This window comes from Brassica oleracea, chromosome C3 (genome assembly GCF_000695525.1).
Source record: "Brassica oleracea var. oleracea cultivar TO1000 chromosome C3, BOL, whole genome shotgun sequence".
Taxonomy (NCBI): Eukaryota; Viridiplantae; Streptophyta; class Magnoliopsida; order Brassicales; family Brassicaceae; genus Brassica; species Brassica oleracea.
The window spans coordinates 526,704-543,873 of record NC_027750.1 but is presented as its reverse complement, the minus strand read 5'-3'; the positions used below and the strand labels follow the sequence as shown (position 1 = coordinate 543,873).

Genomic DNA, 17,170 nt, shown 5'->3' with positions numbered 1-17,170 from the left:
TTTTTTTTTTTTTTTTTCGAACCAGGAACACACAATTCACACTATTCTTCCTCCAAATCTACCAGCGAGATTAAACATTTGTAGCTTTTGCGCCAAAATGGGTTTCAGCCCAAGTCCATAACAATTTGTTTTCCTTTTCCCACCCCAAGTCCATAACATATGACATAGCTTTCAACATTATAACTTGAGTAGGATCTTCATAGTTTTTCTTTTAAATGGCTCTAATGCTTTTAAAAAAAGTACGGATAGATACAAGCTTTGTCGTAGCATATTCCAGTTTGAGAACACCTACACCAACCAAAAGTAAAATTATAAGCTCAAAAGAATCGCGCAAGAGATCTAAAACTTGTTCGCTTTTGCAAAGAGATCTAAAAACTCTTATTGACCGCAATAAATATAAGTCAAAGAGACATAGATACTTCATACTATTAGATGCTATAGTCGATATTTTTTTTTGCTACCAGCTAAATAATTAATTGGCACTATATCTGGGGACATAGAGAAGAGATATACACACTGAGACAAAACACACGCATGACACATCAACACGAGCTGGTGTGAAAACGAGTGGCTGCGTTGTGAACTTGTGGATTTGTTAGAGATAATGATTTAAGAATTGAAATATTCTTTTGCATGTCGATTTATCAATATCCATATGAATTTTCCTTTGAGAATCTTTAAAGAAAACGGACACACCATGCAACAAAAAAAGAAGTCAAACAAAAAAATCATGTGCCATGATATTTTCACAACGTTGTATCGTATATGTTCTTTTGTTACGTTAAAGCTAACAACTGAAGCTTTTTGTACTCTATTATATACTCGTATCAAATTGTTCCCACTTACTAATCTGTACTCACTTTATTGAGTTATTAAACTATTTTTGTTTAATTTGGTTGTACCGACTTGTAAACACCAGAAATCAAAACAAGTACTTCGATCATAACATTACTACAAGACTTTTTGATGAGTTTTTTCAGACAAAAGCAAGCACGCGCCTGCACGTGAGGATCTTCTCCATCACTGTTTATAAGGCCACGTGTCGGTCGGTCAGATCCAGATGTCTTCTTCACTCGTGCCTTTTATTTCCACTCTCTTCTGTCTTCTTCCGTCTCCCTCTGTCTGATTCGGTGATTTGTCATCGTCTTCTCTGTATGGTTGTATCAGTGAATCCAACCAACTCCCAAAGCTTCACTCCCTCAGATTAGTGAAGGAATCCAAATGAAAAATATCTACAAATGTTGAAACTCCCACCGAGATTCCTCTCTGTTTACTCGACTCTCATCCACATTCTCGCTTCTCTTCTCGTAAGAGGCGACTTTCCGGCGACCAGATTCGATCTCGGCACCTTGTCTCTCTCAACCCTCAAGCTTCTCGGCGACGCTCATCTCAACAATGGAACCATAAAGCTCACCCGCGAGCTCCCCGTACCGACTTCCACCGCCGGAAAAGCTCTCTACGGAAAACCGATTAGATTCCGGCACCCGGAGACGCAGTCTCCGGCGAGCTTCTCCACTTACTTCTCGTTCACGGTGACTAACCTCAACCCTTCCTCGATCGGCGGCGGATTGGCTTTCGTGATCTCCCCCGACGGAGAATCCATCGGATCCGCCAGCGGGTTTCTCGGTCTAACCGGAGAATCCGGATCCGGATCCGGGTCGGGTGGTTTTGTGGCGGTGGAGTTCGACACGCTGATGGATGTGGAATTCAAAGACGTGAACGGGAACCACGTGGGGCTGGATCTAAACGCCGTCGTTTCGGCGGCGGTAGCGGATCTGGGAAACGTCGACATCGATCTCAAGAGCGGGAACTCCGTGAACTCGTGGATCACTTACGAAGGATCGGGCCGGGTTTTAACGGTTTACGTCTCTTACTCAAACGTTAAACCGATATCGCCGGTTTTGTCGGTTCCGTTAAATCTCGATCGGTACGTCAGCGATTCGATGTTCGTTGGATTCTCCGGTTCGACGCAGGGAAGCACGGAGATTCACAGCATCGACTGGTGGAGCTTCGCTTCCTCTTTCGATTCATCGGAATCTTCTCCGCCGCCGTTGTCCGGTGAGCCACCGTCTTCGCCGCCGTCTTCTCCTTCACTCTCTTCACCCACCTCCCGGATAAAACCCGCCGATCCATCTTCTCCTTGCCGTAACAAACTCTGTAAAAAATCCCCCGCCGCCGTCGCCGGAGTAGTAACCGCCGGAGCATTTTTCTTAGCGCTATTCGCCGGAGCGATGATCTGGCTCTACTCCAAAAAGATCAAATACACTCGAAAGAGCGAGTCCTTCTCATCGGAGATCATGAAATCGCCGAGGGAGTTCACCTACAAGGAGCTGAAGCTAGCCACCGACAGCTTCAGCGCCACTCGAGTGATCGGAAACGGCGCGTTCGGCACCGTCTACAAAGGTATCTTACCAGGCTCCGGCGAAATCATCGCGATCAAAAGATGCAGCCACGTGTCTCAAGGAAACACCGAGTTCTTATCGGAGCTATCGCTGATCGGAACTCTCCGTCATCGGAATCTCCTCCGTCTCCAAGGCTACTGCAGAGAGAAGGGAGAGATTCTGTTGATCTACGATCTGATGCCTAACGGATCTCTCGACAAAGCATTACACGAGTCTCCGACGACGTTACCGTGGCCTCACCGGAGGAAGATCCTCCTCGGAGTCGCTTCCGCTCTGGCTTATTTGCATCAAGAGTGCGAGAATCAGATCATTCACCGTGACGTTAAAACGAGCAACGTTATGCTCGACGCAAGTTTTAATCCTAAGTTAGGCGATTTTGGACTCGCTAGGCAAACGGAGCACGATAAATCGCCGGACGCGACGGCTGCCGCCGGTACGATGGGGTATTTAGCGCCGGAGTATTTGCTCACCGGTCGAGCGACGGAGAAAACCGACGTTTTCAGCTACGGAGCCGTTGTTTTGGAAGTAACCACTGGAAGAAGGCCCATTACCCGAACCGAGCCTAATCCCGGTTTGAGACCCGGTTTCAAAACCGGGTCGAGTTTGGTTGATTGGGTTTGGGGTTTGTATAGAGAAGGGAGGCTTTTGACGGCAGTGGATGAGCAGTTGGGCGAGGGAGAGCTTAACCCGGAGGAGGTGAATCGGGTACTGATGGTGGGCCTTGCTTGTTCACAACCCGACCCGGTAACCCGGCCTAGTATGAGGACTGTGGTCCAGATTCTGGTCGGGGAAGCTGATGTGCCGGTGGTTCCGATGGCGAGACCGTCACCGTCGTTGAGCTTTAGCACGTCGGAGTTATTGCTTACCTTACAAGACAGTGCATCGGACTGTAATGAAGCTTTGGCCCCGGTCTCGACGACTTCTTGTTCCTCGTCCGAACATGACATCTTCATTGTCGGCAAGGATCGATCGGTTTAATATTTTATTTAAATTATTAATTATACGTGATTATAAATTCGGAGACAATTTTACCGGTAAACAATACTAATTTTTAAAAACGGTAGATTTGTAAAATGTAAATTTCCGAGTTTATTGAAAATTCTTAGTTTTGGAACCTCAAGACTTGAGTTTGTAACGATGTATATAAAATAATTCAAATTTGAAGGCTCTGGAGACTTGGAGTTGTGTTAATTACTTTACTAGTTCAACTCGGATGATGATAAGTTTGGTGAATGTCGCTTTCTTTACTTTAAATTTGATAAAGTTTTTACTGTCCAATAATATATTTTCAATTTGGTCCCCAGTCTATAATAACTATAAGTGGGAGCATAGAAAAAACTGTATAACCTATAGTTATGGCCTTATGGGGTTAATATATCAATGTAGATCACTGTTATCACAAAAAATGTGTGCGTGCACACAAAACATTGTTTTAGCACAGCATAACAAAAATGTGTGCGTGGACACAAAACATTGTTTTAGCACAGCATACTTGGCTTGCTAATCGCGGTGTGTGATTAAAAAGTAGCTTGGATTTTGGCATTTAACAATTAATTACATGTTTTAAGCAAGCAATGAAAGGTTTGATAAAAACAAAATTAATTACATGTAGTTCAAATCCAAGTTCACGGCTAGTTTAGGTTAAATTAGCTCGAAATGTTGCTTGCAAAAGTAATATCTAATGATACGAAAAAGAACAAAAGATTGGAGTAGAAGCATGGCAAGGTGACAAGGTCTAGATAAACTAAATATAAAATGTTAGAATATGGTAGATGGTCGTAATCATAAAATATGACATACACTAAATGGGAATCTTACTGATCTCTTAATTCAATCAATATACAAATAGATATAACAATAAATCAAATCAAAACTTTAACTAACCTTTTTTTTTAGTGGTAAAGCATTGGTGGTAAAGGCGTAAAGCATTGGTCCTTTCACTAGTTAAGCAGGCATGTGGTTTATTTATGAGTTGCATAGTTGGGGAATCAAGTCAACTAATTCATGTAACTACTTTTTGAATTTTAGAAATGCCTAACATGAGATTTGACCAAACTTAATTTGGACTATTGGGTTTTTAGGGCTCGACCCAAATGTGAAGTATCTAAATTTTAAAGGCAGATAATTGGGCCACGAAAATTATATTTGTTTGTCTATCACGTCTGATGTTCGTAAACTCGTTTACTCCAAACTAGGGATCCACTCGTTTATAAACTCGTTTAGCTCGAAATGTTGTTTTTGTTTGGATTCCTCAGTTGAGGAACGCAGAGGCTGATATGTATGCAAAACAGGCGTTGTCCTTGATTGTAAGAGAGGTGGGTGAGGCTGTTTTAATGCCACCACCAAACTAAATGAATGAATGGAAGTAGTTTGTGACAAAAAAAAAAAAAAAAGTAGGAACTTTTTTAAACATGGTAAAAAAAAAAAAAAAAGTTGAGAGACAGGTATGTCTATTTGTCTATAAGACTATATCATGTGTTTTTGTCATTAAAATGTCGTGTTTTAGACTTAATAATCCATTCAAGTGTCGTAATCGTCATACATTACAAATTAATCGTGCTCCGAAACTTCCAGAGCTGTGTTATGAGAGACACGGTTTGCTTATGAATCTTGTGATAAATATTACACAGTCAAATTTTGAAATGAAATGATTGAGGTCCTTGTTAATGGTGGATCCCTTGAATCCAGTGTCTTGTAGATTACTCGATGTAACCACGTGTATATAACTCTAATTTTAATATCACATACTAACATTAATCTTCTATAAAAGACAACTAAAATCGTCGCCAGTGAGAAGTGTTCTGGACATCTTTCATGAATGCTTTGGAGGATCTAATATGATGTCATGGCATTTGATTACGATACAAGAAGTGTGTACAAAATAGAATGTATCCTATACGGCTATACTATATTTTGGTGGGAAAACGGTCATTTCATACCCAACATATCACAATATGTTCAATTCATACCCGACTTATATAGCAGTGCCAAAACATACCTGAACTTATATGCCCGTGCCAAAACATATTCGATTTATAATTTTTTGGCGAAATCATACACTAGTCAAAAAATTATAAGTTGAGTATGTTTTGGCAATACCATATAAGTTCACGTATGTTTTGGCACGACCATATAAGTCGGGTATGAATTGAACATACGACGATATGTTGGATATGAAATGACCGTTTTCCCATATTTTGGTTGGAGTGTTTTTTTTGTAACTCCTTGGTTGGTGTGTATTTTTAAAAAGTTACTTGTAAACCAGCATCCAAGAGATTTCATACCTAAGAAAAAAAGAAAAATACCTAAGTGCATATATATCGTTTTCTCATATTTATTCCTAATTTTCCCCATGGTCAGCCCTCAATCGAATAGACAATGATCCAAAGATATGAGAATGACAGTGATATTCATATGCATGGCGACACTGACGCATTTACAGGATTTAATTTGAATTTTCTTCCAAGAGATTCAGACTGAAAATTATAAAATACGTGACGAACGGTACATGAAAAAAAAAAAAAAAAGAGGAAAGAAAAATACTGGACATGATATGACTCGGAGATCATTTGATAAATATGTATTAATATTATCAATAATTGTGTACCCGCATCATTAACCTTATCACAGACTCATAGTATATATACTTCTCCTTGAACTTGAAGCTTCGGAGACTCTCTCCTCCCTCCTTAGGAAAAAGTATCTCTCTAGTCTAGTAAATGGTAGAGAGAGAGAGTATGTGTGTTTATTAGTCTTTGTGCCATAAATATAGTATTTACGAGTAATTACTAAGGGTAGAGAGCATCTTACTCTGCCCTCCAACATGAGCACTGGCCGATCCAACGGTGGAGGTTTTATGGTGGATGAAAGGTGGCTTGCGGTGCGAAGTTTCCGGCGAAGGTCTAGAGTTATGTGTCTCTGGCCCCCTGTAATCGATCTCGTACACCTCCGAATCCGTATTTTCCGATCCTTAGTTATGTGTTAAAGTACAATGAATCAAGAAATATGTTGATGATCATCCCTATAAAACAAAAAAAACAAAAATACCTATAGCGACAAAGCGAGGCACAGCAAGGAGAAGGTACATGAGAAAAATCACGACGGTCGACTTCATTTTTATTTACTTATAAACAGTTATGAACTTTTGAGTGTTTTTGTTTTGAATGATAATACTTGGAATACATGATACCTTATTTATAATAGCATGGACAGATAAAACACACGTGTCTTGTCTTCATTTATATTTAATTAGTCAATATTTTCTTGTAATATTTATTCTGTTCTATAAAGGTTTATTATCGTATGCTTAATCTTTTTTGGCTAAACAATTTTCAGATCAGCATGCAAAACGGGATTTTTATTCAAATGTTAACGAATTTAATATTTTCTACATGCTCATCTGAATTATGCTTACAACTTTCTTATTACTGAATTATGATATGTGACTAATATTTTATATGCATGGTTTTACTCAACTAACTAAAATGCTTGAAAAGCCTTTTCTCAAAAAAAAAAAAACTAAAATGCTTGAACAGGTGTATGCTCCTGTCCTGACAATTCCGTGCCCGTATAAACAGGCAAGACATTATGGACGGTTTAAAAGAGGGCGACGTTATTAATTATTTTCACGACCATATATATATTATAAACTGGAGTATAAAATATTTTCAATAGGGAGAGCAACTTAAAAATAAAAATAAGAAAAAAAAAAAAAAAAAAAAAAAAAAAGAAATAAGAGAAGATAAGTTCATGTCTGAGGGACAATACTAGCTTTCTATCTCATGGTTTCCAAACTGAACTCGTGTTCCAATCCATTCATTCCCTTTTCTCTTTGTTTTCGCAGGAACACGTATTTAATGATGAACAATATACTATCTAATCATTTATTTCTAAGAGCATGATTAACCAAAAGTTCTTAAGATAGAATTCTTAACGTTCTTAACTTTTAACTAAAAAATCTAAGAACCGGTTAGGTTCTTAGCGTTCTTAACTTTTAACTAAAAAAACTAAGAACCGGTTCTTAAATAAGGATTTTAAGAACCGGTTCTTAGTTTTTTTAGTTAAAAATTAAGAAACAGTTTCTTAAATTTCGCTAAGAACTCTTCTCTAAGAATCCGGGTTAATCATGGTCCAAGAGTTTGTCCGAAACTGTAACTGCATAAGGAAAAGATAGACCACTGCATATTGAAAATACTTGTTACTATATACTTTTGTTATTTATTGGCGCCATACACAGTTAACATGTATTTTCTGTTATTTTTGGCGGTGATATAAAAAAATGTATACACATTTTTTTGAAGAAATCGCTGGTATGAAGTCGATATACGTAATTGAGTTTATTGAAAAAAATTGAATGACAAGATGTTCATCTATCCCCACACTTAGAACTGTACATTGATGTACTCTCTACCTTTCCATTAATTTCAAGTCGGTCGATGATGGATCGTGCACCCCAAATATATTAATTAGGAGTAATATCATTGCACTCCTCATTCATTAATACTTATATGCATATATTTGCAGAATGAAGTATCAACGCCATGCAAATTATACTTATTAATTATACTTATTTATAAAATACGTCATCATCATCACCTTAACCCTCCTTTAAATCTAGTCACCTACATGGCTATATCACTGCATCTTTTTTTTCAGACATGGGTCCCGTCCACTTGTGGAACAATTCAACACAAACCTTAAGCTTCTTAATAAATATCAGCAATTTGTTAAATCTTTTTCTCTGACAGTTAAAAAAAACGACAAAATAGTTTCTTTGCAATCTTCATAATGAAATCCACTTGAATCTCGGTTAACAAACCTTAGCATCAAACTCTCCAGATTTTTCTCAATCTCGTCATCATCATCCTAACCCGGCGTGAAATCTAATAACAAATTGTTGTTAGTGTTTTTCGATGGGATAATGCGGCACAGAACTTGAAAGTTTAGAATCTAGACCAATAAGTATCAAAGTAGGTTATATTTTTAAGTTTTGATCTAACAAATCAAACTCATTTCTCTAAAAACTATCTTTGCTCTTAAAAACACCAAAAAGACAGAAACATATAAAAAATGTGAAAACATTAAAATTTATTTGCAAAGACTTTCTTCAATAAATACTCCAGCGTCTATATCAGTAGGATCTCTATCAATGATGCCCACCACACTATATTTTCCATCACCTCTGTCACTGGATTTCTCTCATTACCACCTCTGCTTTGCATTCTCGCTATAATCTGCTACCTCAATCTCACAACCACCACTAACAACGTTATTGTTTCGTTTATCTTTTAGCTTTTGTGGGTTTTTATTGAGATTATGTGTCACAAAGCTTTAAATTTTGGATACTCGAGGTGTTTTTATTACAAAAGAACTATTGTCGATTTCGTCTTGTAAGTGACATCTTTACTGATTCTTAATTCGCTGGGTTTCTTTGCTTGGAGAATCTGAAGTCAAAGAAGATGAAGCGATCGACATGTTACTAAGCTTGCGTGGATTATGACGTGGATAAACGAAATGTTGTTATTGGTTTTAATGTTTATTTATTTATTGACACGACGACTCCACGATTTTAAAAGCTGAGGTGTCATGTTCCGAAGAGAACCTTGCTCCATTATTGTCATGTTCTGAAGAGAACTTTGCTTCCATTATTGTGTTGATGTCAGTGGAGCGATAACAAAAATTGAAAATAAATATTATTTACATTTTATATACTAATGTGTGTTAGACCATGATTAAACCGGAATTTTTAGAGTGGAGTTCTAAGCGGAAGTTAAGAAACTGTTTCTTAACTTTTAACTAAAAAAAACTAAAAAACGGTTATTAAAGTCCTTATTTAAGAACCAGTTCTTAACTTTTTTAGTTAAAAATTAAGAAACAATTTTTTAACTTCTGTAAAAAATCCATCAGAAGAACCCCGCATTATTAGGACTCCATAAATTCTAATGGGTCCATATCCATCTCTACAGCTATTTCATGGCTGTGTTTTCTTAGGCCTCTCCTTTCACTTTCACATCCACCCATCTTTTATTGTTTATTCAATTAATCCTGCTTGGGATATATACTACATCCACTATATATCATGTATATGCAATTGTATTAAAAACTTAAATACCTTTTAGTCTTTTAACAAAAGAAAAACTTGTACACTATATATGTTCATGTTGGGTCTCAATTGGTCTCAGTATTTTAAAGAGCCCTACAATATGTAAGCCCATCTATAAGTTGGGCAGAAGTTGCTCCCATCCCTCAGCTAAATGAAGCTATTATGAAAAGGTTGATTCATAATTAACAAGTTAATTGAATATAGTAAACTGCTATGTTTTGTTTTGACAGATGATGTGAAGGCTATGACGACTGCTCGACATGTTGGAGAGAGAATAGAGGATATATATAGGCTTACCAGATGCCAATGAACACGCATGTGTCTTTGTTATCCGCTACAAAGGATGTGATGAGGACGTTTGAGCCTGTGGAATATCAATATCTTCGTGGTCAATGGAAAGTCAATATCGAAAGGCCTAAAGGATTGGAGAAAGATCATTGAGGAGGGTCGAGTTATCTTAGTGGGATGTCTAAATGTCAGTCTAGGGTATACGAATCCCGCTTATGAAGGTAAGAACACTCAATGAGATTTAATTTATGAGCTTATATGATCATGTTATAAGGGTTCATGAAACTGATCTAACTATTAAAATGTCTACGATTTCCTAAACATAAGGGTTATGTCACTATTCTTCCTGTTCTTTTATACATCTGTGAACTGCCTAGGAAAGTTGGAGCTTATGTTTCTATTTTGTGTGGTTTATAACAGAAAATAGAGAAGCTACAAGAACATGAGCTTACAGAGACAAGTTGAAGATTGGTAGTCAAAGTTAAAAAAACCGTTGATTTTGCTTTCAAGGATAAGCTGAGTTGCTAAAATCCAAGTCATGACAAAAGAAGCAATGTTGAACACACAGTTCATCACCGTAACATGATTAATTATACAAACCGTTCATTATAACCAAAGTGATGACGTGATGACTGGGTCATTCTAATGACACAAATTTGTTAAGAAATTGGCCTATATACAGAGTTGAGAGAAGTTAGCTCGTAGGTTTTCTAATGGGCTTAGCAGCCTATGTAAGATTATTCAACAAAAAAAAAAAGATTACATAGTTCTGGGGAGTTAGTGTTGTCTCCTCCATTTATCCTTGAGATCAGCTGGAGTACGTGTGGGTTGGAACACAGTCTGTCCCATTTCAAGAATCTTCCTCCATGGTATGTTCTTGTTTGCTTCTGGTGCAAATTTCTTCACTCCCATCTAAAACCAACAACAGATATATCAACAACCATTCTTACTAGACATAACCAAAAAAAACAAATTAGCATTCGTTATTTAGTACATACCCTGAGCATTTCCTCTTCTTCAGGCGTCCAAAGTAGTCTCCGATTCTTGTTAAAAAAGGAAAAGGCCCTGCAAATCCCATGAGGTAATTTTATTTTCTACATTTAGTGTGGCAATGAGGGAAGATACTATTTGTATGAACATGTTCTAGTGAAAGAAGATAAAAAGGAATAACCTGAGTGTATTCGGCTGAGAAGCCACATGCTCGCTCACATGCTCTTCATTGGTTTGAACTTGAGCTGATTCGTCATGATCTGCATCTACCCTCTCACCGTCTTCAGCTGATGCTTCAACCTCGTCCTCTATCACTTTATCTTCTTCTTCCATATCTGTACCCTCTTCTGGTTGATGAGAACTATTGTCAAACTGATCCTCTTTTGATGATGAGCACTCAGCACGATCTCCTCCTTGTAACCCTTGACCGCTCACAGTGTCTTTATCTAGATACTTGTAAACTGCATTCTCCGCACTAACGGCCTCCTCTCTCAATGATTTAGATTTGAGCGCTACAACTCGGAACCAACAATAAGGACATAATGGATTTGAGAGATCCTCACTACCACCGAACTCAGGAGTCAAACACTCTTCATGAAACCGAAGAAGACAGTCAACCCCACAACAACTTGATGCTCCCTCTTCTGAAACTTCACAAACAATACAAGCATCATCGGATTTAAGCGGCTTATCTTCCCCAAGAGGACACTGACGCTTCTTGAGAGGCCGCACAGTATCTGGATCAGTCTCTATAGAGCCGAATCTTTCCTGTGACAAGATAATCAACAACTTAACAGAAGTTACAAATCTCAACAATCCAGATTCTAATTTCCAAGCTCCAAAACCTAATCGCCCTAATTTTTTAGATTCGAGAAACAAGCCGAAACGAAAGAAGATGGGGGAAGGTAATAGCGTAGTTACCGGAAACGATTTCGTCTTCATGTTCTGCTTCGCCACTCTCAAAAACAGTGATAAGTCTTTTAGGACATACTATCAAGTATGAATTTGAAGATGACTAAAACATAAAGTGAAATCTCCGTCGGACAAATGAAAGCAGCATTCAAGTCTTGTCTACCACTATCGTCCCTCGCTAACCCATGACAAAGTATCCACCTAAAATAACATTTGTCGATTGCTCTCAAAGAACAAAACAAAATATTCATGTAGATGTGCAATCTAATCCTACTAACTAAACCGAATCGAATTTCCAAGTTTTTTTGTTTGGCTTTTTATACTCATTAATAATCTAAACATTCAAAGTAAAAAAAAAAGTGAATTATTCAAGTTGAGGAGGCTTAGATTGAACAACTTAATTTAGTACTAAACCAAAATAACATACCAAGAAAAATAACTCACACTAAAGCAAAAGCATGACATAGAAAATACATTCGACCCTTGACAAAAAGTTATTTCCATTAATTATATGAGCTTGCCAATTTTTTTATAAACTACATAGATGTTACTTTTTAAACATTAGCTTCAAATATAATTTAGAATTCCACAATTACGTACACATATGTGTAACTGCTTAGCTAGAACTCTGGTACAAGCTGGCAACAGATAAGAAAACTTGTTGGGCTTGACACCAAAAGTCAATGGTTTAGGCGGTCATATTCTATCCATTGGACAAAACTAATCACTATGTCAATCATCTTAGTTCATTGTATGTCAATGTGGTATTCTCTGGATATAATGAACTATATATAAAATTTTGAAAAAGAAGTATATAAAATCATTGTAAAATTTGTTTATCTGATGGATATGTGTTACAGATTTTTTCTACAGTTTCCTAATTGGTGTCCTGATAAATATATGTCGTTGCATGAATATATGTGTTATATGTCAAATATTTTAAATGTTCGTTCATTTATTGGAAATTTGCTTAGAAATCTGGTGGATATGTCCACAAGACAGGATATGGAGAACAATGATCAACTAGCTTTCATGATATTTGTCAATCCAAAGAATATAAATGTTATCTGGTGGCTGGCTTATTAGAGCATTTCTAAAATGATAAAAGGCGGTGGATATATTTGTTGACATGTTTTGTCGGTTCTATTTCTAGTTATGCAAGCGTGTACAGAACCCCACATACTCATCATACACGAGTTCGGCAGTTGAATTCATTCGATAAATTATTGATAGCGTATAGGCTTTTTAGCTGCAGACGAATAAAAACTTTCAACGATTTTGAGTTATAGGCTTTTTAGCTGAAGTAGAGGACCGATCTGTACTGGATAAAGTTATTTAAAATTTAGATGGTCACTCATATATATAGATAAGCTTTAAGCCTTTAATTAATTCGTTTCTCTTTTGTTAAGGTTCATTAAACATCTTTTGAGAAAAATTAATTAAAAATTCAACATAGTAGTTCTTAGTTGCAGTAACAAAAAAAAAAAAAAAAAGTAGTTCTTAGTTTACGCATTGTTGATTAGTTAATGAAGTTTTTTTTAAAGAAAATCAGACATCAATTTTTTTTTGTTGATTCCAAAACTAATCAAATTACCACAACACGTTTTTTTTAAAATAGAGTAATTACCCAGCTGTTAAAAGAAAAAAAGGAAAGTGGAGCCCACAGAGCGGCCCAATATAGACATACCGTCACAAATACTCAACACACATCTTTGAATCCCATTTCTCTCTATCTTGGCAATAATAATGATAATGTGAAGTTGAGAAGATATCTTTGCACCTCAGTAAAGATCCCAAACTCACCCGTTTCGTCTTCTATCTCCGATGACTTCACAGAGAAACGCGTTGGAAGTGGTTGGACTCTAGAACGTTGTTTTTTTTAAGTCTTGAAGACTTTTGGAGCTCTCCTACTTCTTCTCAACAGATCTGGTGTTACTCTCTCTACGGCAGGTACGCTTCCTGTTTGTTCCTGAGTTCAAGATCAATTGTTGAGCTGAATTGAAGAGCTTAGCGCATAGATATTGAGATCTGGCAAAGAGTCGTGATATATATATATATATATATATATATATATATATATATATATATATATATATATATATATATCTCGTGGCGTTTGAGTGAAATGTTGAGATTCATTGAATTAAGCTTAGGAGGAGGAGTGTATTAGATTCAGGTTTCTTTGAAATAAATTTGGTTTCACTTAACACAGAGAACTGTTGAAGAAATGGGCAAAAAAGCAAAGTGGTTTTCCAGCGTTAAGAAAGCTTTCAGCCCTGATTCTAAGGTATGCACAAAGTTTTGTGAGTTTTATATAAAATGATGCAAATCCATATGTACTCTCTCTCTTGAGGACATGTTTGATGTTTGTTGTTTTTCAGAAGTCGAAACACAAATCGCCTGATAGCCCAAATGGTCTGATCTCTAACCCTCCTCCTCCTCCTCCTCCTCTTGAGGTTGAGGTGGTTGTTGACCGGTACAGCAATCTTTCCCCTCCTTCAACAGATGCTGTGAATGTTGATATTCCTGTAGTAGTAGTCCCTTCTTCATCTGCTCCTCCTGAGGTCGTTCGTCGTCGTCGTCGTGCTACTGCTACTCGGTTTGCTGGGAAGTCAAATGAAGAAGCGGCATCAATCTTGATTCAGACTGTATTTAGAGGCTATTTGGTATGTTCTCCTTATACATAATTTTCTTGAATTGCCTTTAATTAACGTTTCATTTTATGTTCTTCTGCTTTTAAAAGTGAAAACATGGATTGTTTTGCTGGTCCACCTTATTGAGTTTCTCTGTCTTGTGTAATTACAGGCGAGAAGAGCACTGCGGGCAATGAGGGGTTTGGTCAGGCTTAAGTTATTGATGGAAGGATCTGTTGTCAAACGTCAAGCTGCAAACACTTTAAAATGTATGCAGACACTCTCTCGTGTTCAGTCACAAATCCGAGCTAGGAGAATCAGGATGTCCGAAGAGAATCAAGCTCGCCAGAAACAGCTCCTTCAGAAGCATGCCAAAGAGCTTGCTGGCTTGAAGGTCTCTTTCTCCCTCTCTCTCATACATACATACATACATACATCCATCTGATTCAGCTCTCTTCCTAGCATTTTGTTGCTCTATACGTATTAATCTGGCAAGATTTAATAGTTAGTATTTTAATTTATAAGCATTTCTATTTGTCATAACTGATGCTTAGTTGCTTAGTGACACTATTAATCAATTATTATCTCTTCTCTTCTAGTTGGCTTATGCTAATAGTTTCTTTTGCTGCTCTCAGAACGGGGATAACTGGGATGATAGCATCCAGTCAAAGGAAAAAGTTGAAGCAAAGTTGCTGAGCAAGTACGAGGCAACTATGAGAAGGGAAAGAGCATTGGCCTATGCATACTCTCATCAGGTTTTCCAATTATCTGAATCTGTGGAGAGATATAAATTAAAAAGTGAACAAATACATATTAGTATGTGGCTTGTTTGAATGTTGTGATGAATCTCCTATGTTCATGCTTGCAGCAAAACTGGAAGAACAATTCTAAATCTGGAAACCCGATGTTCATGGACCCGAGCAATCCGACATGGGGTTGGAGCTGGTTAGAGAGATGGATGGCTGGTCGGCCATTGGAAGAACCAAACAATGACACAAAATCTATAAACCGCAAGAACTCAACTCAACCAAACACACCATCATCCGCAAGAGGTGGTACTACTCCAAGAAACAAGAACAGTTTCTTCTCTCCTCCAACCCCCTCAAGGCTAAACCATTCCTCCAGAAAATCTAAAGACGAGGACGACGCCAAAAGCACAATCTCTGTCCTATCCGAGAGGAACCGTAGACACAGCATCGCTGGTTCATCAGTCAGAGATGACGAGAGCCTTGCTGGATCACAGACTCTCCCGAGCTATATGGTACCAACCAAATCAGCTAGAGCCAGGGTCAACAAGCCGCAGAGCCCATCAAGTGGTAGTACCAGACAGCAGGATGGAGACAAGGCATCGGCTAAGAAACGCCTCTCTTATCCGAGTTCACCTGCATTGCCTAAACCAAGACGGTTCTCAGCTCCGCCTAAGGTGGAAGTCGGCGTGACCAATAATGGAGTAGGAAGCTGAGATATTTACTGTTACTGTTTTCTTTAATATATTTATTTATTACCAATTTATGGATCTGTCCGAGATGAGTTGTATCATGTTTGTTATGTGTTCCCCTTTATCAGTTAGTTGGTAATTCATTTGTGCAGCAGTGGAAGCGCCTGTCATTTATTTATTTTACTACAAAAATTTATTATTCGAGGTTTACATTTTAAAATCATGTTTTTTTTATTTATTTATTTATTTATTATTGGAATCCCTCATACATTATTATTCTTTGTACGAATCAAAATCCGAGGTTGTAATTTTGTATGCTAGCTACCCTTTTAAATTTTAATTAGTCATCGTAATAATCAAATACAAAATACCTAAATTTTATTTTAATTTTCATATCATGTTGTATATGTGATCCTATTTTAGTTACCTCTAATCTTAAATATTTCCCTTTAAAACTTGGCGATAAACCATGAGCAGGTTGGTTATATAACGATGAGAAATTACATTAAACGAATCCTCTGTGGGAAAAAGAAGGTATTGACTTTGACTTACTTAACCGGCCTGATTAAAAAAATTGGATATACTCACATAAACCGACCTCTTCCCCACGCAAAAAAAAAATAAAAAAGAAGATGAGACAAGGAGGCAGGAGATCTTTTTAGTTCGGTTTTGTATTTCTCTTTCCTCTTGAAGAACCCTAAAACCCATCCGCATCCCCGATCCGACAGAGAGAATCGATAATCGAAGAATATTATCATTTCTCTTAAATCTACGGTGAACGATGGTAAGTTCATAAATCTTTATCTCTTTGTTTCCGTTTATCTGGTGGCAAATCATTTTAGTGATATTGAATCCCTTTTTTCTATTTTTTTTTCGCCTATGTGGGTATAACAGAGATAGGGATGTTAATATGGGCTCAACCTAACAGGGTTAGCCCTAAACCTGCAAACCCATTTGTAACCCTAACCCTCATTTTTTAAACAGGGTTTAAATAGGGTTGGCCCTAATAGGACCAGGGTTTAAATTCTAACCCTTTTATTTTGATTCACACAACTATTATACAATATTTAATAATGTTTTTCATAAAAAAAAACTTAAAGTCTGAGTTTTCTCGCCAAAAACTGAACAACGAAATTTTCCGTCGAAACCGCAAAATCGTGTTTTCAACTAAAACAACAAAATCGAGTTTTTCCTCCAAAAAACGCAAAATCGAGTTTTTCATCAAAACTTCGAAATCGAGTTTTCCCGCCAAAAAATCAAAATCGAGTTTTTCGCCAAAACCTCAAAATCGAATTTTCCCGTGAAAATGTAAAATTAAATTTTTCTGGAAAACCCGTAAAACTCAATTTCACGGTTTTGGCGGGAAAACTCGATTTGCCGGTTTTGTAGGGAAAACTCGATATTG

The 17,170-nt window shown here is 37.3% G+C and overlaps 5 protein-coding genes across 6 annotated transcripts in view; 3 read left to right on the top strand and 2 right to left on the bottom strand.

Annotated features, from left to right (window-relative positions):
• The first annotated feature begins 886 nt into the window (after positions 1-886).
• LOC106336027 (L-type lectin-domain containing receptor kinase VIII.2) lies at positions 887-3,522 on the top strand. Its single transcript, XM_013774741.1, has one exon. It carries the CDS (start codon positions 1,239-1,241, stop codon positions 3,378-3,380), a length of 2,142 nt encoding a protein of 713 aa, XP_013630195.1. The 5' UTR covers positions 887-1,238; the 3' UTR covers positions 3,381-3,522.
• A 2,259-nt stretch (positions 3,523-5,781) lies between these two features.
• LOC106332389 lies at positions 5,782-6,579 on the bottom strand. The gene is made up of 3 exons (XM_013770856.1): positions 6,450-6,579; positions 6,213-6,371; positions 5,782-6,114 (listed from the first exon to the last, which is right to left on the bottom strand). The coding sequence occupies exons 1-3, from the start codon at positions 6,514-6,516 to the stop codon at positions 6,110-6,112; spliced, it is 231 nt and encodes a 76-aa protein (XP_013626310.1). The 5' UTR covers positions 6,517-6,579; the 3' UTR covers positions 5,782-6,109.
• Positions 6,580-10,334: 3,755 nt separating this feature from the next.
• LOC106331933 lies at positions 10,335-12,228 on the bottom strand. Of its 2 annotated transcripts, XM_013770373.1 has the most exons (5): positions 12,139-12,228; positions 11,704-11,895; positions 10,964-11,550; positions 10,791-10,857; positions 10,335-10,704 (listed from the first exon to the last, which is right to left on the bottom strand). In XM_013770373.1, the coding sequence occupies exons 2-5, from the start codon at positions 11,722-11,724 to the stop codon at positions 10,570-10,572; spliced, it is 810 nt and encodes a 269-aa protein (XP_013625827.1). In that variant the 5' UTR covers positions 11,725-11,895; positions 12,139-12,228; the 3' UTR covers positions 10,335-10,569. The 2 variants fall into 2 exon arrangements, with proteins under 2 accessions (XP_013625827.1, XP_013625825.1); XM_013770371.1 differs by lacking the exon at positions 12,139-12,228 and having other exon boundaries at positions 11,704-12,117.
• Positions 12,229-13,406: 1,178 nt separating this feature from the next.
• Positions 13,407-15,969, top strand: LOC106328384 (protein IQ-DOMAIN 1-like). Its single transcript, XM_013766819.1, has 6 exons — positions 13,407-13,644; positions 13,907-13,981; positions 14,076-14,360; positions 14,500-14,721; positions 14,963-15,082; positions 15,196-15,969. The coding sequence occupies exons 2-6, from the start codon at positions 13,922-13,924 to the stop codon at positions 15,787-15,789; spliced, it is 1,281 nt and encodes a 426-aa protein (XP_013622273.1). The 5' UTR covers positions 13,407-13,644; positions 13,907-13,921; the 3' UTR covers positions 15,790-15,969.
• A 396-nt stretch (positions 15,970-16,365) lies between these two features.
• The window catches only part of LOC106332071 (mitochondrial import inner membrane translocase subunit TIM14-3-like), a 2,339-nt gene continuing 1,534 nt past the window's right edge, over positions 16,366-17,170 (top strand). The window contains exon 1 of the mRNA XM_013770535.1: positions 16,366-16,549. Coding sequence (XP_013625989.1) covers positions 16,547-16,549 — 3 coding nt within the window. The 5' untranslated portion in view covers positions 16,366-16,546. The remainder of the gene's footprint in view (positions 16,550-17,170) is intronic.